Source organism: Vicugna pacos, chromosome 21 (assembly GCF_048564905.1).
Source record: "Vicugna pacos chromosome 21, VicPac4, whole genome shotgun sequence".
Taxonomy (NCBI): Eukaryota; Metazoa; Chordata; class Mammalia; order Artiodactyla; family Camelidae; genus Vicugna; species Vicugna pacos.
Window position 1 is genome coordinate 13,750,086 of NC_133007.1, and position 27,779 is coordinate 13,777,864.

A 27,779-nucleotide genomic window follows, 5' to 3' on the forward strand; every position below is an offset into this window, starting at 1 on the left:
TGGCTAAGGCAGCAAAGCTGGGAAGCACCTATATCAAACAGATACGCAGATATAAAATCACCTGTAGAAGGAAAAAAAGACCTTCTGAGACATCTATGGATGGGTAATCCCACTAACATGCCTACACAGACAAACATGCTATAAGTAGCTTGCCTTCTAGGTAGACCATTTCAGTCCATGTAAGCTTGGGTCCGACAGATAGTGTGTCAGTCTAACACCAGGCTTTCAGAAGCTTCAGTTGACAACCTATGGCTCACTCCTTCTCAACATCTCAGGCCAATTAAATCAGAACGTCAGAGCAGTGCCTGGGCATCAGTCATTGCTAAAGCGTTCCAGGTGGTTCGTCTCTACATAATTAACTTGAGAGTCATTGCCCTCACCAAGGTATCTTTCAATTAATTAGCGTTTGTTTGGCTTATATGCACTAAACTGTATTACACAAAGGGCCCAGAGATATTTAGTAAGAAAGATGAGTAGCAAGCAAATTGATGGGGGGGGGGCGATAAAACAATCCACCTGGGGCATGTGTGGGAGGGATGGATAAGTAAGACAAAAAGGAGAAAGCAAAAAAAAAAAAAAGTGGAATTGCTTTGGATTACTATGCCCAGCTACTGCAGCCTTAAATATGCTACTAACTTCGGGGGAGGGGAGGTAGGAAGAGAAGAGAACAGTGTAATGGCCACGCGAGAGTGATTTCCCACCTGAAACCTGAAGGCTCCGGTGTCTGCCTGGTGTATGACCCAGTTATTTTACGTTAGAACTCTACAGCATACAGGGGAAAGAACACTGAGACCTCGTCTCAAATCTGTCCAAACTAGCTGTGCAACGTCACGTATATCTCTTTGGTCCAGAGATTCCTACTGTCTAAAACAAGGAGACTTAATGAGTACCCTGAAGATCTCTCTCCAGGTCCACCTCTGATGCTATAAACAAGGGATCACACAAATCTCCTTTCTTCAGAAAAGGCTCTAGACTAGCCGAAACCGGTCCTCGGGCTTCGAGCCATCCCCGTTTTTCTGCTCGGCTTCCTTAGCCCGGGGGATGGACCGCGCACAAAGCACCACCTTATTAACGCCTCATCAACCCCAGTCACGAGCTAGCCCTCAGCGCCCAGCCCTCGGTGACTTCTCAGAGCTTCCTCCACCTCCCTCGAACGCCCAATCTTGGCGAGGACCTCAGGAACCCGAGGTTGCTGTTTCTGCCTTAAAGCACAAGTACATCCTGGGGATCTGGACCCAAACCTGGCGTCCGCCGGGACCTCTAGGTAGAGAGCGAAGGGTGGGATCGACTCCCTCGACGATCTCCGCGGCCTGGACCCGCCCCCGCCGCCAGGCGCCAGGCCGCGGAGCGCCGATCGGCTCGATGAGCGGGGGCGCAGCTGCAGCGGAGCGGCCGACGCCGTGTCCGCGCCCACTGTGTTGCCCACCCCGCTTTCTTCCTCCGCTTCCCACTCCTTCCCCCGCCCACCCAGCGCTACCCGCCCCCGAGAGCTGCCCGGAGCTCCCAGGGAGACTCAGGTACGGGCGCCCGCCTGGTCCCGACGGGAGGGGCTGATGTGCGGAGGAAGGAAACCGGGACGACGCCCCTGCCCCGCCGCTCCCAACGTCCGCGTCGGGCTGGGGACCGGCCTCGAGGGGCCGGGGAGGGAGCCCCGAGTGGGAAAAGGCTGGGGTCGGGTCGGAGGTGCCCCTAGGAGGGACGACGGGAGCTGGGGTGTGTTGTGGGGGGCGGTTAAGGGAGAGAATGCAAATTGCAGGGTGCTCTGGGGAGACGGGAAGATTGGAGAGGAGTGAGTGGCAGCCGGGAACCTGAGTGGGTATCTTGGGGCAGAAAGGACTGGAGTGAGGAGCAGATGTCGGGGGACGTGGCCTGGTGAGACAGATGGGGTGGGGGGTTGAACGGAGCGGCTTGCTGGAGGGGATGATTTGTTTCATTATTCAAAGGCTTGGGAGAGAGAGCGCCAACCCCGCTGCGTTTATAATGACCGGAAGGTGAGGTGAATCATTACACTTTGACAGGTTTTGGGAATAACATCTCCAGCCTGTGTCCATCCAAGTCACTTATTTCCGTGAAACTGCACCAGCCAAGACTGCTGAGATGAGAGATGAGGAAGAGGAGTCAGAAAGGGAACGGAGGCTGGGAAAAGGAAAGCCTCTGTTCGGATTCGAGCTTTTTGTGAAATGAAATACCAGGGGTTTTGGTTTGCTTGTTTGCGTAAAGCAAAAATGAAACCAACGTTTACTAAACAACAGGTTAGAAGTTTATTACGTGTAAAGCCAGTGAATATAGAACGTACTATCTTTTCAAAACATACATACAAGAAATTGTAAACGTATAATGATGGCATAAGAAGCAAAGATGTGACACTTAAGTGTATTGGTGGTCTCCCTTCAGTGTTGAAATACATCATATAGGCTCTTCTATTTACATATGTATACCTAGACACAAACACCTGCATTCATATGTATTTTTTGAGGGGGTACCTTAGGTAGGATATTTACAAATCTTAATGTCTGAGCATGGTTTATTTCTACTAGTTGTTTGGTACAAATATCAGTTGCCCTGTTGTTCATTAAGCGCGTTAATTAATCTGCCAGCTGCTTTGCTGATGGCTTTTATGTTTGTCAGACAGTGATTTCTTGCCTTCATAAAGCTGATCCTTGGATTACTGACCCGAGTTTGGGTTTGCTCATAATGAAACTTGTATTAAATTTGTAGCTTTCCTGTATGTTTCACAAAGATGTTATGTAAGTCTGCCTGTTATCTGCTTTTGGATGTTGAGGCAGCCCGTTTGTAGAGTTTAAAATATAAATAAAATACAGGTATAATTAAAAGAAAAGCTCTTAATTTTTCGGTTGCTTCCTTTGTCATCTGTTTTTTGATGCATTCTGTAACGTTTCTGCATGAATGAATTATTCTGAAATCAAAGTATAGGGAATAAAATGGGTCAGTTGCCAGATGTACGTGACAGAAATATTATAAAGAACTCTAGAGCTGTTACTTAGGTAGCAAGTATTTGGTTTTTGCTACAAGTGATAAAGTTTCTGGTTTGGAAAAGCATTTCATATCAAAGGAAAGTGTATGTATCAATTTGTTTTGATGGGAAGTCAGCTTAAAATTTTACTCTATTTGGTTTATGAAACTGGACTCTGGGCTTTTTTTTTTTTAAGTATATAGTATTAACCAACAAACTTATGTCTCATTATACTTAAAGTTCTTAGAGGTGTTTCTTCTTGTGGAAACGGAAAGAGGACTACTAGGTTGTTACAGGGAAGTGGTCTTCCTAGAACAGAACTGTGTAACCTGATAGACAGCTAATTGGATAAATATTGAAACTGATCAGGCACAGCCATTGATTAATTTATGCCTATGTTTCTGCTATTTCAATGAGTAGAGTGACTAACGCTATTAGTTACTTATCTTTACTAAGCCTTAATTTTCTTAGTTTCCTAGTGCCTACTTCAAAAGAGTGATGTAAAGAGTAAGAGAAAATAGTGTGTAAATCACTGAGCACAGTGCCTACCACATAGTAAACCAGCCACTCAGTACATCTTAGCCAGTCTCATTATTCGTCCATCTTCTAGTCCAAGATACTGAAGACTCATGTTTGCATATGTCAGCTTTTTCTCAAGAAAATGTTCAGTATGTTGCATATTCAGGTATTTTCCTGGAAAATTACAATGCATATTGGCATATAAAAGGCTGTGAGATTTTCTGTAGCAAAACCAAACCAAACCAAACCAAACTTGGCTTTGTTTAACCCAGTACTTACCAAACTTACCCCTTTTCTTGGAGCACCTAGAGCTGTGCTTTAAAACAGAACATTATAGTTTACAGAATGTTTTTGCATGTTTGTGGTAACCTGATTTGACCATCCCAACTCCATGTCGAAGCCTAGAAATCACTATTTTACAGATGAGGAAATGGAATCATTGTTTAAGCAACTCAGTAAAAGTGAGAGAGTTAGAAATGTTCTGCTGTCTGCTGACTCCACGTTAAAATCTTAAAGCAGTTGATGTCTCAGTTTCAAGGGGACAGCCTCCTATTTTTCCTCCTGTCCTGTACAGTCTGCTCTTTCATTTTATAAAAATGTCACTAATTTCCTCCATGTGTTCTCTTAAGAAAGTTATCTCCGTTTTCTCATGTTTTTAACTCTTTCTTACATATTGAGACCTAGCATGGAGGCCAGGATCACTGGAGTGGAGCAGGTGAGAGGGAGCAGTTGAAGTCAGGGAAGTGGAGGGGGACCCTAAATAGGGCTTTGTATGCTGTTTTAAGCACTTTAGCTTACACCCCACAGGCTCAAGTCTGATGAAATGAAATTTATTCTCTTTAAGGTGGTGAAAACTTACTCTACTGGGAAGTAGAAGAGTACTCCCTGATTTAAAAAAAAAAATGCCTCCCAAGTTCAAGCGCCACCTAAATGATGACGATGTCACTGGTTCTGTGAAAAGTGAAAGGGTAAGTTCAGAATCTGAATCTTTAAAAAAGAGAGATTCAAAATATCTTTTCTTTCTTTTGTGAATAATTTGTTTTAGAAAAATCTAATGTTTGTAAATCCTATTTGTTTTCTTTATAGTAAACATTAAAAAGTATATATTACATAGATTGAGGACTCAGCTGAATTCTACTTCCATTATTGACCAGATTTTAATCACAGCTTCTTTCTAGTCTTTCAGAGGGAATCTTGTACAAATACACAATAACTTATTCAGAACTCTGGAGCCAAATGTGGTTGGTATTCCCCAGAATTTTTCAGATTTTACAAAGATAGTTAAGTGCACATTATACAACAGCCTTTTGAGGGTCTAGAGCAGCATCTGCAAACATATTAATATTTCTCAGTGAAATGTCTGATTATTCTAAGTATATAAAGTGTATAAATAAATATGCTAACATCAATTCAGGTCAAATGGGTTTTGGCTCCAAACTTATAAAATCTCTTGGTTTTCAGAATTTTGTAGACTTTGGAATTGCAGATAAAGGATTCTGGTCCTGCAGTTGCCTCAGAGTCCAGAGTAGCTTTTTTATAATGTTCAATTTCTAGTTTATTCCAGAACATTCTATGTAGAAATCTTTCCCTATAAATCTAGAAATTATGCAGCACTTTTGGAAGACAACACTGATATGAATATTGCAGATAGGTTACTTTTAGAATAAGTAATCAATAAGTATTTATTGAGGGAAGGAATTAGAGCTGTTGTTTTTCATCCAGCAACCTCACTTCCTATCTTCTTGCCATTCCTTCATTTGCTGATTCATGCAACAAATATTTATTGACTACCTACTATGTGCGAGGCATCTTGCTAAAAACTGGAGGGCGCAGTCTCTGCCCTTATAGAGAAATAGTCTGTTTGACCTTGTTTTATATTCTCCTTTTTTGCACAACCCCAGAACCACATGTTATACACCCTGTCCAGCATTACATGATTTATAAATAATATGGGAATCATTTGTCATCCCTTTATTCTAACTCTGCGGTTTTTGTTTTTGTTTTGCTTGAAGGGGGATAGAATCCACCAAGAGACTAATCACTGATAAACTTTTAAAAATAAGCTTTATGTATATACTCAACAATGTAAGATACACGGTCTCAATCAGTTCTACTGAGACTACACCTGGGACACTCACTTTTTTTTTTTTAGGTGGGGGAAGCAAAATTTATTGAATTTGTTCAAATGGATTGGATTTATCATTTGTTTGATATCTTTTTTTTCATTCTAAATTTTTTTCAATTGAAGTATAGTCATTTACAATGTGTCAACTTCAGGTGTAGAGCACAATGTCCCAGTCATACATATACATACATATATTTGTTTTCATACCTTTTTCATTAAACGTTATTACAAGATACTGAATATAGTTCCCTGTGCTAGACAGAAGAAATTTGTTTTTTTAATCTATTTTTATATATAGTTGTTATCATTTGCAAATCTCAAACTCCCAGATCTATCCCTTCCCACCCCCATTCCCCTGGTAACCGTAAGATTGTTTACTATGTCTGCAAGTCTGTTTCTGTTTTGCAGATGAGTTCATTAGTAGAGCACTTACTTTTTACATTGCTGGTTGAGTACGTCCACAATTTGTGCTAAAAATTGGATACCGGATACCAGAATTGAACAAAATTGGCTGTTTAGAGACCTCTTTTCTTGAATGTTTAATAAATCATGAAATTTGATAACAGATTGATTCTAATAATCTATAAATTACTTTTAAAAACTTCCAAAAGTTTTGTTCCTGTTTCCTGTTACACTTTTATTGATAATGACTTCATTGAGATATAATTCACATGCCTTACAATTCACTCATTAAAGTGTACAATTCAGTGGATGTCAGTATTTAGTATTTTGTATAGAATTGTGCAGTTGGGGGACGGGGTGGGTAAAGCTCAGTGGTAGAGCACATGCTTCACCTGCGTAAGGTCCCAGGTTCAATCCCCAGTACCACCATTAAAAAAAATATATATATATATAATATACACACACACACACATATAAAAATATGTAAATATATATATAAAGGAATTGTGCAGCCATCACCACAATCAATTATAGGACACTTTTTATCATTCCAAAAAGAAACTCTGTACTTTTTAGCAATCATCTCCCATTCTCCTTATCCCTTCAGCCCTGGGCAACCATAAATCTATACATTTGTCTATTCTGGACATTTTATATAAATGGGAGCATACACTATGTTGTCTTTTATAAATGGCTTCTTAGAATAATGCTTTCAGAGTTTGTCCATGTTGTAGTATGTTTCAGTACTTCATTTTTATTGCTGAATAATATTCCATTATATGGATATACCATTCATCAGTTGATGGACATTTGGGGTTGTTTCCACTTTTTGGTGATCATGAATACCACTGCTGTGAACATTCACATTCAAGTTTTTGTGTGAACACATATTTTCATTTCTCTGGGGCAAATAACTAGGATTAGAATTGCCAGGTATTATAGTAACTCTACGTTCAAACTTTTGAAGAATTGCCAGACTGTTTTCCAAAGTGGCTGCAGAATTTTTACATCCCTGCCTGGCAATGTCTGAGGGTTCTGATTTCTCCACATTTCTCCTCGCCAACACTTCTTATTATTTACCTAATGGGTGTGAAGTGGTATCTCATTGTGTCCCATTACCCTTTTTGATATTGTATCCTGAGGACTCGTGTTTGTTCAATGAATGGGTATAAAGACACTGGTTTTCATGTGTGTTTCTCACTGTATAATAATAATAAACACACTTTATCTTTAGTGTCCTCATCCTCTAAGGCAAATAAACTGTATCATAAATGTAATGATTGTTACTTATTACTTAGAATAGCATTCAAGAGTTATTTGTTGAAGGAATTAATATGTCTCCCTGAACAGTGTTGACTTTGAACATCTTTTCATGTGGTCATTGGCCATTTCTTTTTTTGTTGGGGATTGTGTATTACTGTCCTCTGATGATTTTTCTCTAATGTGTCTCTTTCTTACTGGTTTGTCATAGCTCTTTAAATAACAGAGATATCAGACTTTTAGTCTGAGAGTATGCTGCAGATTTTTTTCCCAGTCTGTTACTTGCCATTTAACCTTGTATATGATGTTTTACGTTCTTCATGTTTTAAATTTTTATGTAATCAAATTCATGAATCTTTTTCTTTAGAGCTTCTGGGGTTGTTATGTGACTTAGGAATAACTTACCTGTCTTAAGAGTTAAATATTTATTTTGCATATTTTCACTCTTTGTGATTTCATAAATAAATGCATTTAAGGTCACATTTTCCTTTAAGTACTGTTGTGACCATACTCTACAGATTTTGTTTTGTAATGTTCCCAGTGTCATTCATTCTAAATAGTCTGTTAAATTTTCATTTACATTTTAACATGCTGTTAAAAGAGTGTTTTAAAATTTCCTTTTATTTGTTTTAACTTCCATTGCCTTATGCCCAGAGAATATACATGTGTAATTTCTAGTTTGGGGAATTTACTAAAATTCTTTTATGGCTTTTTAATTTCTTTGATACTTGAAAATAACATTTGCTGAGTACAAAGACCTAGGTTACTTATTTTTTCTCTTGGTTTCTCCATCTCTGAAGGAGATGTTAAATCTTTCCTATGATTTTGAATGTATTTGTTTTGTATATTTTGGGTAGCTTTGCTTTATATATTTTGAAGCTGTACTGTTATATACAAACATTCACTGCTGTTAAGTTTTGGTGGGTTGTACATTTTGTCATTGTAAAATCTTATTTGATATTTAATGCTTTTGTCTTAAAACTTCTCTTTATGTTACTTTTGCTAATTCTAACATTCTTACTGTTAGAATTCACTAATATATCTTTTTCACCTCTTTCTCATACTTCTGCCTCTCTTTTTAAAGAACTCTTGTGGGGAGGGTATAGCTCAGTAGTAGAGTGCTTGCTCAGCATGCATGAGATTCTGGGTTCAATCCTCAGTACCTCCACTAAAATAAATAAATAAACCTAGTTGCCTGCACCCCAAAAAAAAGATGGATGCAAAGAATTCTTATGATTATGTTTGATGCACATGATCAATCCATACCGATCTTTTCAAGATCCCTGATGTAATCATATCTGTGAAGTCTTCTACCATGCAAGGAAACACAGTCACGGATTTTAGGGATTAGGACCTGGATATCTTTGGGAAGCCATTATTCTGCCTACAAGTTGTATACTATTTTGAGTTGTTGTATGTTGAAAAGGTCTGGTTTTTGCTCTTCGTTAGCCTCCTTTTGAAACTTTATATCCCCTTTTTGGGGAGAGGATGAGACCTTCATTTTAAGGAAAATAGTTGTATTTTATAAGGTATAAGTATAAAGTTCGTGTTGTTCGGAAGTTCAAATATGTGTAGAGGGCTCCTTGTGGACTGAGGTGCTAGAAGGTGGACGGTGCCAGTTATTAAGCCCTTGTCTCCCAGCTCCAAACCTACCTTCTGTACTCTTCTCTCTGATGCTGGAGGTGGACTCTGCAGCTACAATTTCTTCTTTGCCTCCTGGCTCCCTCTTAGGTTCTGCCAATAGAGACTGGAAGCCAGGAGGGAGAAGAGACTTGCTCCTTCCTGAGAGCCTGCATTCCTTACTCCCACAGTAGCCTTGGTGACCTCTCTACCTGTGGTCAGTCAGAGGATTCTGGTATTATTATTTTCTTAGAAAGTCTGCAGATGTGGTTCCATATCTCTTAGTTTCCAATGCAGCACATGTAGTTACTCTCCCCTCTGTCTGGAAGCTTGGAGTTAAGACATTTTACCAGGATAGAACTTGTTTCATTACTCCCCGCCGGAAGTCTATAAGCCCCTCTGAATCTGAAAACTCAAGTCTTTTTCTTTTTTTGACAGAGAAATCTTTTAGAAGATGATTCAGATGAAGAAGAGGACTTTTTTCTGTAAGTTATTTTTACAGTTTTATTGAGGTGTTAACTGACCTACAATAAAATACATACAAAGTGTGCAATATGAGTTTTGACATATGCACTATATACCTGTGAAGTCATCACCAAGATAAAGTAATGAACATGGCCGGCACCTCAAAAGTTTCCTCATACCCCTTGGTATCTGTCATTCTCCCAGTCCCCAGGCAACCACTGACCTGCTTTCTATCACTATAGCCCATATTTTCTAGAATTTTCTTGGAAGTGGCATCATACAGTATGCTGCTTTTCTCACTGGCTTCCTTCACTCTGCATAATTATTTTGACATTCATCCATGCTGTTTCATGTATCAATAGTTTGTTCCATTTTATTTCTTTTTTTTAAACTATTGAATGATACATTTTATTTGCTTATTTTTAATTTTTTATTGAGGAGGGGAAAAGTAATTAGGTTTATTTATTTATTTTTGGAGGAGGTACTGGGGATTGAACCCAGGACCTCGTGCATGCTAAGCATGTGCTCTACCACTTGAGCTACACCTGCCTCCCCTTTTAATTTCTGAGTAGTAGTCCATTGTATGAACATACTGCACTTCCTTCATCCATTCACTATTTGATGGATATTTGGGGTGTTTCTAATTTTTAGCTATCATGAATCAAGTTGCTATAAACACTTGTGTATAGGTTTTATGTGGACATTTGCTTTCATTTGTCTTGAGTAAATACTTAGGAGTAGAATGGCCGGTGTATGTTTACAGCTCTTTTCCAAAGTGGTGTGTACCATTTATTCCCACCAGCATTGTATGAGAGTTCTAGTTGTTCCAAATCCTCATCAAAATTACATATCATTTTAGTCTTTTCATTTTAGCCATTCTTGTAGGTGTGTAGTGGTATCTCAGTATGGTTTTAATTTGCATTTCCCTGATTATAAATCATGCTGAACATCTTTTTTGTGCATATTTGCCATCCTCATATCTTTGATGAAGTACGTATTAAAATTTTTTGCCCATTCTAAATTTGTTCTTGTTAAGTTGTGAGAGTTTTTTTATATATTCACAATACAAGTTCTTTGTCAGATATATGTTCTACATTTTGACATTCATCCATTCTGTCTCTTGTATCAATAGTTTGTTCTTTTTATTTCTTTTTTTAAAACCATTGACTGATACATTTTATTTGTTTATTTTAAAATTTTTTTCAGGGGGCAAGTAATTAGGTTTATTTATTTATTTGTGGAGGATAAAAAATTTAATAAATTTATATCATCAAAATAAAAACTTTGATCTACAAAAGATACAGTTATAAAAATGAAAGGATTAATTAAATAATGCTGTATGTCTTCCAAAGGGCCTGAGGATAAAACCAGCATACTCGTTCAAGATGCAGCTCCCACACACTGCGGTTCTGTCTGTGTTTGAAAGGGAGACAAAGCAAATAAAATTTCTGAAATAATTTTAAAAAATTAATCAACACCCATGTTTATAGTAGGATTATTCACAGTAGCCAAAAGGTCCATCAACAGACGAATGGACAAAATATGATATATACAGACAATGGAATAGTACTCAGCCTTAAAAAGAAGGGAAATTCTGACACATGCTACAACATGGGTGAACCTTGAAGACATTATACTAAGTGAAAGAAGCTAGCCACATAAGAATAAATTTTATGTGATTCTTCCTAGATGAGGTACCTAGAGTAGTCAACTTCATAGAGACACAAAGTCAAATGGAGGTTGCCAGGGACTGGGAGGAGGGTGGAATGGGGAGGTGGTCTTTAATTGGTACAGAACCTATTCTTTTTTGTGTTTTGTGGTTTAAATCTTATTCTCTATCATAAGAAGAATGACAATTACTTAAAATATCCTAAAGTTTTCATTTCCAGAAAATCATAAATGGGTTAGTTTAAATGATACAACTCTCAACTTTAATGGAGAAATAATAATGTGAGAAATGTTAATATTTTGTACAATCTTACATTTCCCTTTAGCTGTCTTGGTGAGCTTAGGATGAGTGGTCAAAAAACATACTTGAAAAAATTCAGTGTTTTGCATAGACATTTCTCTATATCCATCCCTGACAATCAGCATTTCATTATAGCCTAAATTCAAGATAAATTGTACTTCTAGTGTTCTGTAATTGAACATAAAGCTATTCATAGTCACTGACACTTTAGTGGTTATATTTCAGAGTTTAATGATTAGAACTACCTGTATATAACAGAATTATACAAAAAAAAAATGGTAACGTTCAGAAGAATTAAGTTAATTGTGAGGACCAGCAGTAAGTGCCAATGAAGTACAGACATGATTATATACCATTCCGTTCCAGCAATACCAGTAAAATGTGATTCCTTATGATAAATAACTGATCCGTGTTTAGAATTCAACTTGTGTGTGTGTTTTCTGTTTGGGGATTTGTTTTAATGTTCTCATTATTAATATGCACTTGGTGTTTTGTTTTCAGAAGGGGACCATCTGGACCCAGATTTGGACCTAGAAATGATAAAATTAAGCAGTAAGTTTGTGAGATACTCACTTGTTTAAATGGTTATCATATTTCTGTGTGGACCAGGAGTTGACAAACTACCGCCCACGAGCCAAATGGGGCTGCCACCTGTTTTTGTAAATAAAGTTTTACTGGAACACAGCCATTCCTGTTACCTGTGGCTGTTTTTAAACTGCAGTGGCAGATTTGAGTAGTTGTGACAGAGACTTTCTGGCCCACAAAATCTAAACTCTCTATTATCTATCTGGCCCTTTATAGAAAAAAATTACTGAGCCTTGATGTACACTGAATGTTACTACTACTTTGTAAAAATACAGTCATTCTTTTTATTTGCACAAAGCTACCTTTGTAGCTAAGGAAATGCAATTCCTGGTTGTTTTTCTAATTTGATTACGTATATCAAATCCATTTTTTTAGCATAATCTCAAGGTCTGTTTTGGTTTTAAATCTATAGCTTGATTCACATATTTTCAGTGTAATAGAAGTAATATAATAGATTTAGTTTTGTGACCAGAATTTGTTCACATTTATGACATATTCTAACCCATTTATTGACCTAAGTTTTATGGCTAATTAATTTTCAGTTTAATGCTTTTGCCGTGTCTATTGTTGGTGGTAGATGGCGGATAGTGCTGTCGTGAATGTATCTAATGTTAGAAGCGTGTGTGTCCTGGCAAGAAGGGAGGAGGAATGAATGAAGCAGTGAAATAACCCTGGAATCTGACTGAGCTATAAAGATTGGCCGTGGAAGATAAACTGAGTGGCTTGGGTTCATGACCGAACTCGGTAGTCAGCACCCAAGTTCTTGGATGTAGACAGCGCGTAGTGGGAAAGGTGCTGTGCGGGGTGCCCAGTAATTCCTGAGATACTTAGGGTTTCATCAGGCAGCTGTTGGTGTGAAGAAACAGGTCCACACCTCGCCTAGTCCTGGCCAATGGATTCTGTAATTCATACAGAACCAAGGGACCAACAAATTGGTTTGAGTGCTGAACGGGATGTTTTCATTTTCTATTGCTGCTTAACAAGTTACCCTGAACCTCTCAGCCTAAAACAACACATATTCATCACCTCACATTTTCCTTGGTTGGGGGTTCAGTCACTGCTTAGGTGAGTCCTCTGCGCAGGGTCTCACAAGCCCGAAATCAAGGTGTTGCCAGGGCTTCCATCTCATTTGAAGCTCCCGGCCATGCTCAGGTCATTGTTCATAGAATTCACCTCCTTGCAGCTGTAGAGCCCAGGGTGCTGGCTTCTACAGGGCCAGCAGAAGAGAGTGTCTGCTGCTTCAAACCTCTGGTTCGGCCAGTAGGGATACAATGAGCCACTTGGATTTAGACCACTTTTTACTTATGCAGATTGTAAACGGAAGGGTAGCCCAAAGTGCCAGCTCCCTGGGTGCTTGTCCTGCACACCAGAAATGATACCGAAATAGGAGAGTCCAGGTGGCTGCAGTTTGAGTAGTGGGGTACCCTGTTCCAAAGGAACCAATTCTAGACTGCAGTGAAGTAGCTTTATAGGCTGCAGATAAACCCTGCAGAAAGCCTCGTATGTCATCAGAAGCTGGGGGGGGGGAGTGAAAAAAAAACTGTCTCATGACAGTCTGCTAGGGGACAGAGGGAGGTGAGTGGGAGATGGCCTCACCAGGCACTCCTCCTCTTGTTTTTCGGGGGGACCACAGAGTGTTCAAAGTTGCGAGGATGCCATAGCAGAGCCGTTCCCCTACTCTGACCCAGAGTGACTTCGGTATCCACCCACATATGTACCTAACTGCCATCAGAGAGGAGGACTCCACTGATGACACACCTGTTTTTTTCCTGCCAAGATGCTTTGTTTCCTATCTGATATCCTTCTGCAAAGTGAGCCTGGTACTAAGTTTGGCCTAGTGAGTCTTTTGAGTATGATTTTCCAGCTGAACCCCAAAGCCAGTGCCAGTTGTACAGAGTGGGCATTGCAGAATATACGTTTGTGTAAGTGCCAAGCACACATACATGTGAATACGTATACGTGCATATTAAGTTATCACAATAACTTGGTGATCACAGAATTTTAGAACAGTAAGGGATTGTTGAGTAAGTACAATGGTTCCCACTCTAGAGCTGAAGGCTTGTCAGACTGACTTAGAAGGTGATCAGTCATCAAGATACACAAATTAAACCTTGTTGGCACAACCTCATGAATGCTTATCTAACCAGGGCATGACTCAAGCATATGCCCAAGATGGTGGAGCACAACCTGCCACACCCATAGACAAATCCCTGGCATTAGTTTAGTAACTAAAATTGCTAGCACTGATGAGTTTCTTTAAGGTGTGTTATCACCACTTAATGCATAATATATAACTTGACTGTGGATTAGCAGCACTGTTGCTTGCTTTGAATTTGACTGTCATGTTGATAACAATCCCACAAAAAATACCTAATGTCACTTTTTAAAAAACTGAAGTATAGTTGATTTACAATGTATTAGTTTCAGGTGTACAGCAAAGTGATTCAGATATATATAGATAGATAGATAGATATATGCAAAATAATCTCTGATATAAATCTTAGCAATGTTCTCCTAGGGCAGTCTACCCAGGCAGTAGAAATAAGAGAAAAAATAAACAAATGGGACCTAATTAAACTCATAAGCTTTTGCACAGCAAAGGAAACCATAAACAAAACAAAATGACAACCTACAGAATGGAAAAAAATATTTGCAAATGATGCGACTGACAAAGGCTTGATTTCCAGAATATATAAACAGCTCATACAACTTAATTACAACAACAACAAAAAAACCAATCCAAAAATGGGCAGAAGACCTAAGCAAGCAATTCTCCGATGAAGAGAATATCTAATTCTAATTATTAACACTAACACTAATTATCAGAGAAATGCAAATCAAAACTACAATGAAGTATCATCTCACACCAGTCAGAATGGCCATCACTCAAAAGTCCATGAACAATAAATGCTGGAGACAGTGTGGAGAAAAGGAAACCCTCCTACACTGTTAGTGGGAATGTAGTTTGGTGCAGCCATTATGGAAAAGAGTATGGAGATTCCACAAAAAACTGAAAATAGACTTACGATGGTCCAGGAATCCCACTTCTGGATATATATCCAGAGGGAACTGTAATTTGAAAAGGTACATGGACCCCAATGTTCATAGCTGTACTATATACAATAGCCAAGACATGGAAGCAACCTAAATGTCCATTGACATATGACTGGATAAAGAAGTTGTGGTATATGTATACAGTGGAATACTACGCAGCCATGAAAAATAAAATCACGCCATTGGCAGCAACATGGATGAACCTAGAGATCAGATTGTCATTCTAAGTGGAGTAAGCCAGAAAGAGAAAGAAAAATACCATATGGTATTACTCATATGTGGAATCTAAAAAAAAGAGAAAGAGAAAAAAAGGACACTATGAACTCATCTACAAAACAGACTTGCAGACATAGTGAACAATCTTTTGGTTACTGGGGAATGGGGATGGGAAGGGATAAATTTGGGAGTTTGAGATTTACAAATGTTAGCCACTATATATAAAAATAGATTTAAAAAAAGTTTCTTCTGTATAGCACAGGAACTATGTTCAATATCTCATAATAACCTTTAATGAAAATGAATATATGTATCTATACACATGACTGGGACATTGTGCTGCACACCAGAAATTGACACATTGTAACTGATTGTACTTCAACTTAAAAAATATGTATATATTCTTTTTCATATTCTTTTCCATTATAGGTTATTGCAAGATACTGAATATAGTTCCCTGTGCTATACTGTAGGTCCTTTTAATGGGTTCTTTGGTATTCCAATGTTTCACTTTTTAGGGAAGATCTTGGGGGAAAGATTTTAAATACTCACATGCCTATGTAAAATTTATGATTCTCTTTAGAATATTTCCTTTGATTTTAACTTAATAGCATTATAAATGCCACTCTAGTGAATTGTAGACATTCTCTGCCAGGGGTAGGAAATCTCCTAACGATAGTTTTGGTCCAACCAAGGAATGTTGGTCCCCAAGGAATGTTCCACGATGAACAGCAATGTGTGTGTGTGTGTGTGTCTGTGTCTGTGTCTGTGTCTGTACACGTACACACAGATACAGTTGCAAAAATACAACCTAACTTTAAAACTTATTTTGTCGACAGTACCTAAATAGGCCACAAGATGGGGGTGTTAAATAAATATTTTCTTTATAAAATAAGGGATGAGTGTGTGTTGCAGAGCATGATTTTTTTTTCCCCCTTAATGGAAGAACAGTGACATTCAACATATGCTAAGCGTTAGGAACTGTGCTAAGTGTTTAAAAAACACTGTCATCTAATTCTCACAAGGGGAAGATTATCAGCTTCATTTTAAAGGTGAGAAAATATGAGGCTCAAAGAGGCTTGCCAAGTGACTTGCAAAGTCACATGCTCAATAAGCGGTAAGGCTGGACTGCAAGCCCATATCTGTCAGCGTACGGAGCCTGGCCTCTGTACCCTACACATGGCTTCCCAGTAGTGGTGATAATCAGAATAGAGACCTCTCAGGAACTCAAGTGCTGTGAGACTCTAAGGAGGATGTAAGACAGTGTTAAAATGTCTTCTTTCTGCATGTCTTTATCCTATTTTCCTGGGTATGTTCTCTTTCATGTCCTTTGTTCTACCACATGATTCTTTAACTGGAAATGATGTAAATCTCCACTCCCTTACAAAACTTGCTTTTCCTTTGAGTTCTTAGTTTTCTATTTCAGCTAATAGCCATCATCAACATCCACTCAGCTGCTCAAGTTTTAAATCTGGAAGTCCTCTACCCTTTTCTTGCCAGAACTCCTTTACCCATACGCAGCTAATCACTTGATTCCTGAAATATCCCCTCCTCTTATTCCTTTAGCCTAGAACTTTCCCACCATCTGTCAGCTTCTTTACACAATTCACTCTTAACCCCTCAAACTCAGCACCAGAATCTTGATGCCGTCTCTGGCCTGGGTTGGATTCACCTAGGCTTCACGACTGATCCCTTGGGCTTCCTTCCTTCCATTATAGCACTTAACACATGGTGGTGTCATCCTGGCTACCAGTCTTCCCCACGAGACTGTAGTCTTGATAAGGACCAGGCTCATGATGTTCACATCAGTATCCTCAGTGAATAGCATAATAAGAACTCCTTAATAGGCACATGAAAAAATGTTCAATATCACTAATTATCAGAGAAATGCAAATCAAAACTACAATGAGGTATCACCTCACACCAGTCAGAATGGCCATCATTCAAAAATCCACAAATGACAAATGCTGGAGAGGCTGTGGAGAAAGGGGAACCCTCCTACATTGCTGGTGGGAATGCAGTTTGGTGCAGCCACTGTGGAAAACAGTATGGAGATTCCTCAAAAGACTAGGAATAGACTTACCGTATGACCCAAGAATCCCACTCCTGGGCTTATATCCAGAAGGAATCCTACTTCAGGATGACACCTTCACCCCAATGTTCATAGCAGCACTATTTACAATAGCCAAGACATGGAACCAGCCTAAATGTCCATCAACGGATGACTGGATAAAGAAGATGTGGTATATTTATACCATGGAATACTACTCAGCCATAAAAACCGACAACATAATGCCATTTGCAGCAACATGGATGCTCCTGGAGAATGTCATTCTAAGTGAAGTAGGCCAGAAAGAGAAAGAAAAATACCATATGAGATCGCTCATATGTGGAATCAAAAAAAAAAAAAAAGAACAAAGCATAAATACAAAACAGAAATAGACTCACAGACATAGAATATAAACTTGTGGTTGCCAAGGGGTCAGGGGGTGGGAAGAGATAGACTGGGATTTCAAAATTGTAGAATAGATAAACAAGATTATACTGTGTAGCACAGGGAAATATGTACAAGATCTTATGGTAGCTCACAGAGAAAAAAAAGTGACAATATATATATGTTCATGTATTAAACATGCTGTATGCTGGAATTTGACACAACATTGTAAAATGATTATAAATCAATAAAAAATGTTTATAAATAAATAAATAAATAAATAAATATTTTTGAGTGAATGAAGTACTTAATTCAGATCAGAAAATATTTGTTGAATGTCTGTTTTCTACCAGGCATATATCACATGACCTGGGAAACAGATGAGTGGGACAATCTCTGTTTTAAAGACATTTATGGTATAATAATAAGGATAAGACCAACCTAAAGTATAAACAAATCAAAGTATTATAACTGCTATGAAAATGTATAAAACTGTGGGGAAATATGTCTTCACTTGTTTTTTTAAGAATTATCCTTTATATTAAAATAAATAAATAGATAATTTTCTCTGTCTTTTTTCTATAGAAGTTGGGTTCTAGGCATGAAAGTATCTTGAAATACAGAAGCACAGTCATGAGATTTTTCTCCATCCTAAAATTGAATGAGGGTTATTCAGTAGCTGGATTAAGAGTGTTATACCAGTGGTTAGTAATATGTGAAGGAGAAAGTAACAATAATTTATTAATCACTTGGTAGAAAAATTAAAATGTTGGGTGATTTCCATTGGCCGTAGAGATTTATTACATGTGTGTCATGTTGAGGTTAATACTCCTAGGTTTATGATAATCTAGTGAGAATTAATCTGGAATTTTATGAGTTGTGTTCCAATTAATCTGCCTATATCCATGGAGTCTTTTGTTTGTAGGGATTCTGGAACCATAACTGTTCCTTTAATTATTTTGTTTTTGTTTTAAAATCACATGTACTATAGGTGTATTAATATTCATAACAGCTCCACTCTGATCACGTGTAGGAGCTACAGCACATTCTGTCCATTTCCACCCTGCTGTGCCTACTTTAGACTACTGTCATCTCTTCCCTATGATGAAAAATAACGACCTGGGAATTTCAGGACTGGCCCTTGAGGAGCCATAGGTCTGCTTCCATTATAGTTATATGGAGACCTCCACGTTGACTGCTTTGTATCTGTTTCTGAAGTAGCTGGATATGCTTTGCAAGATTTATACCCAAATTATTCACTTACTCAACAGATACATATTGAGTGCATCCTCTGCCCCAAGCAGTGTTGCAGGTACTGGGGCTACAAAAGTGAACAAAATAGACAAGATCTCTGCATTTGTTGAACTTACCTTCTAGTGGGGAGAGGCAGGAAATAAGAATGTAAATAAATAAGTAGTTTCACTTTGTGTTAAATGATGTAAATAGTATAAAGCCATGGAATAGAGATAGGCTGTTAAACAGCTCTAAAGATTAATGCAGCACGTTCATTGCACTTTCAAACATAATTTCCATGAGAGCTGGAATTATTGTCTGCTTGGTTCAGATTGTTTTCCTAGTGCCTACAATAGTACATAATAAAGTCTTAGTATTTACTGAATAAATGGATGAATTGCTTAAGTATTTCTGCCGTTGCTCTTGTATAAGACCTTACATCTTTAGCTCTCTGCTTAGGAGTTACAAGACATCTTAGGGGTTCAGGGGCTCTTTCAGGTCTGTTTGGGCAGAAGAGAGTTCTGCATGTCCCAGCTTGGTTGTGCTTCGGTTTTAAATCCTTCAATAGAATATTGTGTGGGAGGCACAGAACTGTAGGAAGCCACGGTGAGCCCTGAAGCCTGTGTGTGGATAATCAGTGGGCATACATTATGCTTTTAATACGGGAGGGAGGTGACTATCATCAAACATAGTAATTGCTGCTTGAATCTGAGAATATGTCTTCTGAACCCATCTATGCCTAACGGGCCTTCATTTTGTTTTTAAAATGATATGGAAGGGTTAGAACTCTTTTTCAAAATTACACATGTCCATGCCTCGCTCCCAACTCGCTAGATTAGTTTGGGAAGTAGTATAGAGTAGAAGGCAATGAGGAGATGTATATTGTGAAATTTTAAAAAAACTTCCTAGGTTATAATTGATAAACTGATACACTTCCCCAATTAGAACAATTGCATATCCCTGTTTATTTTAAACATATATGTATATGTATACTTAATATTTATATAGTTGGTAGTAACCCATTTTAGGCAGTTTTTACATTTTAGACAGTTTTTGAGTTATAAGAGCCATAAGTTCACTTTATTTCTCCTTTTAAATATTTCACTGGCATGATTTATTTCATAAACGAATTTAAGGTAACATTTTATCTAACGATTGAAGCAACAGAGGGAAACTGGACACTTAATTAGACATTTCTGGTTTTGTACTCTGGAGGTTACTCCTGAGTGCGAGTAGGCAGCTGAGAACCAATTATTGAATGTTTGAATTTAGATTCAATCTTCATTGAACAATCTGAAATTTGGTTAGAACAGACCCTCATCACCTAATATAAAGGAGAAAATCGTACTTTCATTTTGAAGAACAACAGAAAATGCTTCCTCTTTGTTCTCTCCTGTGCGCTTCAAAACCCTTCCCAGGTGTTGCTCACTGTCTTAAGCCCTGTTTAAGAGGAAGCCAAGGAGCCATGAAGAGTTACACCCACTGAGCATTCCTTACCTTTCCATTTTGGAAACTGAGTGTTTTTCGTAGGTTTCTAACGTACCTGGGCAAACTCCTTTGTTAGCCTTAGTGCGTGAACTATGTAGAGCAAAGGCAGGTTGTAGCTGTTTCTATGTGATGCCTCAGCGACCTGTTGAAAAAAAACTGACATGGATTATTTAGTCAAGCTATTTGACTAAACCTTGTAGTTACTGAGCATTGTGGCAGTACATTTAATCTGCAGAAACAGGGCTAAAAATAAACTGTCTTTAAGTGAAATACTACTTTTCATTTGTATCATGTTGTCTTTAATTGCCTGAGTACTCAAGCCCACAAATGGAAGGAGCATTGCTGCAAGCATTGAACTTAAACAATTTATAGTCAAATAATTCCGAGACTCGCTACTTTCTGTCGTGTCTAATGAAAGTTTCAAAAATTGTAAAATTCTCAAAAGAAGAATACATTACTTGTTCATCTTCTTTCTTAAACTAGTGTTCAGAATCAGGTGGATGAAGTTATTGACGTCATGCAAGAAAATATCACAAAGGTAATTGAAAGAGGGGAGAGACTAGATGAACTACAGGACAAATCAGGTACAGATGCTTCATCTATTTCTTGATATTATTAATCTGTGTTTTGATAGTTTACCTCTTCTCCCATTTTTCTAACCTAAGTTTAGGAATCTTGACTTGACAGAAAATGGCACTTGGTTGTTAACTTGATGATTTTCATGTTTTAACTTGAGCTCCCTTTACTTTGAGTCATCTTACTGTTGTATTATTCTTTAATTGATCAGTTGAGAATGGAAAAATTAAAAATCCATTGTTAAAGAGTTAGAGTATTTCTTTCTTTTGTCCTGTTATGTTGTTGTGCCTTGTAGTTCTCCCGATCTTAAGGAGGATAGGTCTAATCACTTCTTTCCAACACTTATTTCAAACTTATCCATTATTTTCACCTTGTGCTTTCTCTGGTGATTTAGTCCCCATTCTTTACTGACAGATGTTCGTCTCTGTACTTGTACCAGTTCCTGGCACTTATTAGGCACTCATGTATCGTTTAAATGATGAATGAATGTATATCTCATTAATCCTTGACAGACTTGTTTAACCCCAAAATTTATTTAACCACTTTTAAAATTCATGTTGTTTTGCTTCCAAATCAATCACTTTTGGTATCTTGTAAGAATCTAGCCTTCTCAACGTGTAAATTTTTTTCTATAGATGTGCCAAGTATTTGATTTTTAAATAGTATTTTCTGCTAGAATTCATAAGTTTATTGAAAGCATCGAGGCCCTGGGAAGACTTCTCTTACTCTTATTGTAAAATTGGATTGAGTAAACTGACCTGCAGCCACTTTCTGCTTTTTGTTTTTTTTAGAATACAGAATGCCACAGTATGTGGGTGGAGGAAAGGGAAGATGTTGTTTTCATGCTTAAAAGGGATAAATTCGTAGAAATAGGAATTAATATTTTCTTGTCTTTGTGCGACTAGATAAAAGAATCCTGTTATGTCGTTTAATACTTCTCTCCATCCTCTATATGATATAGAAAGCTTATCGGATAATGCAACTGCTTTTAGCAACAGATCCAAACAACTTCGAAGGCAAATGTGGTGGCGTGGATGCAAAGTAAGTAACTCAGAAGGTGCTGGATAGGTTGGTCAGTGTATCCAGTGGTACTAAAAGACATGACGAGAAAGGTGTCTCTAGATTATAAACTGTGAGGGCAGGGACTACAACTGTCTTGCTTATTATTACATCTTCTGAACCTGGGACATGGTGGGAACTCAGTAAATATTTGTTGAATTAATGCCTTTTGGGACAGAAATAACTAAAGGAATCAGGAATGCCTAAAAAGATGTTTTCATGGATTTCTTCATAGAGAGTAGTCCACATTTTATTAATAATTTAGCTGCTTCTAAACTTATCTTGTAAGAAATATTAACTGGTTATTTATTATTAGTATCTTTTTGGAGCAACATGTAGCATTACATAGAGATAGTTAAAAGACAGAATGCAAAGGGGAAGGGTACAGTTTAGTGGTAGAGTATGGTTAGCATGCAACAGGGTCCTGGGTTCAATCCCCAGTACCTCCATTAAAAAATAATAATTAATTAATAATTAATAAACAAACAAACCTAATCCCCCCAAAAAAGTTATTAAAAAAAAAGAATGCAGGCTAGAGAAAAATACAATTTTCTATTGAAAAGGGGAAGAAAAACAAAAGCAGTGTATATGTCAGAATCCATTTGTCAAATGGCACTAAAAACTATCCCACTTTCCTTCATTATTCCAGAGAAATAAGATATAAAAGAAAAATTTATAACAAGGAAGAAAATGAGAATCATTATATGCTAATATATTTCTGCAAAACACCTTATAGAAATGAATTTATCTCTTAAATCAAGTATGGCTACTAATCATTAAACAGAAAAATTTCTCCTAAGATTTTATAGCAAATTTCATGTCATATGAGCAGATCTTTTCTTTTTCATCCTGATTCTGTATATCTTTTTTTTTTTGGCTTTTTTGAAAATCTTAGACATAACTCATTGTTCTTAGTCTCTCATTTTTAAGTTTAGCAGTAACTTTCAAAACTTGATGTTGACATACACTAAGGATTTCTTCCAAGCATTGCCTGGGATTTACTTAGTTTTGTCTGTTTGCCTGTTGAACCCTCTTACTTTCAGAAATAGAACTTAGGGAAAGAAACAAGTTTCATCGCTCCCCTTCTCTAGAATTTAAATTTTCTGTTTAATACATAGATTTTCTGTTCTGCAGACTAGTTTGGAAAAACAAAAGTTCCATGAGCCATTCATGTGGCCATTAAAAAAAAAAATAATGTGCATTTGGCCTAGCTTTTTTTTTAGCCATATCTAAAGATTTTCATTTTGTACTTTATGGGGTCCAGATCAAAGAAACGGTATGCTTTTAAGGGGGAAAAATACTGAATTTAAAATTTTATTTTTAAATAGTCTCTGTATCACTACCACTTTCTGGATTATCTTCATCATGAGAATTCAGGAAGGGCCAAGGAAAGGGATGTAAGGGCAGAAAACAGATCAGAGGTTGCCAGTGGCTGAGGGTGGAGGGGTGGAGATTGACTACAGCAGGGCATGAGGGGGCTTTTTGGAGTGATGAAAATGCCTTACGTTTAACTATGTTGGTGGTGGTTGACAACTATGTTTGTCAAAAGCATCAAAATGGTCTTTAAAAGGGCGAATTTTATTCTGTGTAAAGTATATCTCAATAAACCTGACTTTAAAAATGAGTAAGTGAACAAAATTATCCAGTGGCTGGGGAGGGAGGATCACTGGCACCTCTCAAGTATCTAGAAGGCTCGAAGCCCTTACATGTTTAATGAGAAACAGATTTTTGTCCATGTCATTTGGAATGAGAGAGCTTTGGACGTGCATGAACACATTACTGCCATTTTCAGTTGTAAACATTTCCTGGCCAGTGTTAGATGCTCCTTTTATGGAGGTGTTTTAAAATTGATACTTATATTTCTTTCCATTTAAACCTTCTAAATGTTAAGCCTAGCACAAATTAATATATATTTTCAGTAAAGTTGAAAAACTTGTGAAATTCCAAGTTACTTTTAGAAATGTTTACTGATTAAAAGATGCAAATCTTCTATATATTCTCTGAATCACTTTGTCACTAAAGTACTTTAGTTTATAGTAAAATGTGGACCCAGATACCTACTGAAAATGCACCTCCTATATCCATCTGATCTGAGTCAAACAGACTCAGAAAACTGCAGTTTTTTGGTTATCATTATTAATTTTAATAGGCACATATGTTTAATATGCAAATCTTCCATGTATTCTCTTAGTCTCTTTACTCTTGTCATGAATGTAATGCCCCTAAAATGTCACCAGTAGTTCTATTTTAGAAACATTTCATTAGCTACTGCCTAGTTGCTATTTGTGATACTCATCAGAATGTTTCATGTGTTTATAATAATTGGGTATCTCTTTTCTGAATGAGCCATCTTTGATTAATTATCTGCAGAAATGTTTGATGAAAATAAAACTTTCATTTGAATTCATCAGGAAAATCAAATCAATTTATAATTTATGCGTTTTAGGATTAAATGAGGAATATGACAGTTTTAGAGAGAGAGACATGATGTGGGCCTAAAACATTAATAAGCAGCTAAGGACCAATTTTTAGATTTCTCCTCTCAGCTGTGAGAATGACACACAGCATGCTCTCAGGCAAGTTATTTATTAAATGAAGTTGCTCATGAAGAACCTAAATTGTATTTCTCAAAATGGAGATTACAAATGCCAAGAAGAAAGTAAGGGGAGCAAAAACTAACAATTCTCATGCACTTTGAGAATAAGTGCTGTAAGAATGCTGCCTTGCACTGTGTACATTGAACCATTTGTATCGGATGCCAGTGTTATTCATCATGTCCTGACGCTTTTGCACAGAGTCCCTTTGAAATACTCTTTTCCTGGTCTTACATTAGAAATAGGCCTGAGAAATCACAGATGAAAAAGTGCAGGCCTATGAGGGCTTTGATTATTACAGCTTATGCTGTAGCCTTGAATAATAAAATCTAGGCAAGCACAACCCCTCAAATTTGGGGAATTCCGATGATTTACAAAAAGATGCAAATAGCTAGCAAATTCATGTGAAATAAAATTTGGACACCTTTCAAGGGATGAGTCTGTCCGTTGATGGGTTAGTGTAATATAGTAAATGGTACAACAGATTGACTTGTTAATACAGTCAAGACTAACGTTAATCTTTCTTACGCCTTTTTGTGTTGTAGATAAAAGCCCTCATGGCTTTGGTTGCTGTTACCCTTTTATTAGTGATTATCAGTAAGTATTTCCTGGGTTTTTAGTTTTGAGGGCTATCAGGTGTTTTGAAGTTTATTTAAATTTCCTTTGTTATTTTCAGTTGACCCAGTATGTATGACTAATGTCAGGATTGAATAATGACCTCTGACCCTAGTCAGGAGCTTTTACCTAGACTCTAAATAGATCTCTGAAAATGCCCTTAAACTGTATGTACAATTTGATGTGAAAATGCATGTGTACATTTTTTATGGTGAGAAGGTATCTTTTATCAGATTCTCAGAGAACCCCTGTCCTACTCTCCACCCCATCCCCCCTAGTGCAGGGCTGAGTGATTTGTTTGAGGCCAGATATGGCCACTGCTGTGCTCAGGACCATAACACCCATTTTCCATGGTTAACTTCCATGTATGGCAGCTTGCATTTCATGATACTGTGTTTGAAGGAAAATCCAGGCAAATTCTCCTGATGATTTGGATGTGAGCTTCATTTCAGTCATTAAAGGGTAACTCTTTCCCTTCCCTTTTTCCTTATTATTTTTAAAGTCAGATGATTAAAAAAAAATTTTATTGTCACTGATTTTATAATATTGTTAGTTTTAGGTTTACAGCAAAGTGATTCAGTTATATATACATACTTTTTGAGATTATTTTCCATTTTTAGGTTATTATAAGTTATTAAATATAGTTCCTTGTGCTATATACAGTAAATCCTTGTTGCTTATCTATTTTATGTACAGTAGTTTGTATCGTTAATCTAATTTATCCCCCACCGGCTTCCTTTTCCCCTTCGGTAACCATAAGTTTGTTTTCTATGTCTGTGAGTCCATTTCTGCAGTTTTGTAGGTAGATTCATTTGTATTACTTTTTAGATTCCACATGCAAGTGATACCATATTTGTCTTTCTCTGGTCAAAGCATTTTTAGTATCTCCTTTTTTCCAAAGCTTCTTTATATTTATAGGGATTTTTAATAAGATTTGGAAACCCTTTGAAAAATCCCATGTGATAAACATCCTTTTCTGTTTAAGAAGAGTTATTACAAAGAAGTAGTCAACCTCATTATTTGTGGACTCACCTGCTAGCTAACACTGACTTGTTAGCCCAAATTCGGTACTTGAGGTGCTTTCCACATCATCGGCAGGTGTGTTCAGAGAAGTGGAAACTTGGAGTCTCTTGCTGCGTGTGTTCCCAGCTGATGTCTAATGAGGCCATGCTCTGCCTTCTAGTTTCATCTCTCATAAAGTAAACAGGTGGCCTTCAAAGTCTGTTTAGTACATTTCTCATTTTTGTGCATTTTGTTGATAATTTTAGTGTTTAAAATGGCCCCAGGTGTACTGGTACTGAAGTGCTGTCTAGAGTTGCCGACCACAGGAAGGCTGTGATGTACCCTATGGAGGAAATACGTGTGTTAGAAAAACTTCCTTCAGACATGAGTTCAATGTTAATGAATCAACAATGTGTATTAAATAGGTGTCTCCCTATAAAAGAAGTACATGTACAACAAGGTTATATGTTGATTGGTTGTCAAAAATATTATAGTCAGAGGCTCGGAGTGGTGACTTTACAGAACTACTCCAAGTACCAAGAATCGACTGTATGGAATGTTGAATAGCATAAAGAAAATAAAATTCAACTGTTACCTTACCGCACAGAGGTAGCTACTGTTACTGTAACTACTATGTATACTTCAAGTCTTTTCCTATTAGTATATAAACATGTTAGATCATATAGATTCTTTATAATAAATACATTGTAAATATTTCCTTGTGTTAAATATTTTAAAAATATTTCAGCCACCTTATGCTATGGTTATACCATAATCTATTTGATCAAAATGGCATTAGGTTGTTTTATGATATCTTTGCTTCTCCACTCTCATTTATTATTTGTCATTTCAGATAAAAGTTCAGTCCTCATTACCTATTTCCAAAACGGACACAGCTACTTTAGGAATATTTTTTCTAACATAGCATGTGAATCTGATTTTGATATGTTTCTTTTTCATTTTTTTCTTTTGCAGTTCTTTTAGTTGTGAAATACCGTACTTGATTTGGTGACAGATCTTCAGTAAACAAAATCTGGGACAATAATAAAAGATTGCTGCATAATTTAAATGAAACCCATGTATATAACTTTCAGAGCTTCTTTTTCAAGAAATTAAGAGGCAAGTATCACTTCAAATTGGAGCATTGAGAATGTCCAGTTATCTTCTTCCCTTCTAACAAGATGTGCTTTTAATAATTATGTTTAAGACAAAGATAATCAGCCTTGATTCTGCCATATTCCAAGGGTCTAATTTGAAACTAGATACTTGCCAGTTCATTATCTGTGTATATAGTTAAACACTGATAACGATATTCCATACTGTTATTTTAATGGCATAAGGACTTGCATTTATTGCATCCAGGTGGGAGTCAGGCTGGTGGTCAGGAAGCCTCTGTAGAGTACCACGTCATTATGCTGAAAGACATACAGAACCATCCTGTCAACATTTGCAAGATTCTGCTCCTATTACAATTGCTTTGCAAGCAATTTCCACACGTTTATGGGTGTAACAAAAGCTCAATGTTGTAAACGTTGCTGCCTTCTTCTATAACTAAAAACATTCCAGTAAACCTATTTTTGACTGTATAA

At 37.2% G+C, this 27,779-nt stretch overlaps 1 protein-coding gene across 7 annotated transcripts; it reads left to right on the forward strand.

Moving 5' to 3' along the window:
* The first annotated feature begins 1,095 nt into the window (after nucleotides 1–1,095).
* VAMP4 (vesicle associated membrane protein 4) lies at nucleotides 1,096–27,779 on the forward strand. 7 transcript variants are annotated; one of them, XM_072946119.1, is made up of 9 exons: nucleotides 1,279–1,517; nucleotides 2,019–2,252; nucleotides 4,338–4,461; nucleotides 9,339–9,385; nucleotides 11,836–11,886; nucleotides 20,828–20,928; nucleotides 21,882–21,961; nucleotides 25,119–25,170; nucleotides 27,553–27,779. In XM_072946119.1, the coding sequence occupies exons 3-9, from the start codon at nucleotides 4,396–4,398 to the stop codon at nucleotides 27,717–27,719; spliced, it is 564 nt and encodes a 187-aa protein (XP_072802220.1). In that variant the 5' UTR covers nucleotides 1,279–1,517; nucleotides 2,019–2,252; nucleotides 4,338–4,395; the 3' UTR covers nucleotides 27,720–27,779. The 7 variants fall into 7 exon arrangements, 6 of the variants coding, with proteins under 6 accessions (XP_072802221.1, XP_072802220.1, XP_072802218.1 ...); XR_004194465.2 differs by lacking the exon at nucleotides 2,019–2,252 and adding an exon at nucleotides 27,166–27,309 and having other exon boundaries at nucleotides 1,289–1,517; XM_072946120.1 differs by lacking the exons at nucleotides 1,279–1,517; nucleotides 2,019–2,252 and adding an exon at nucleotides 1,096–1,264.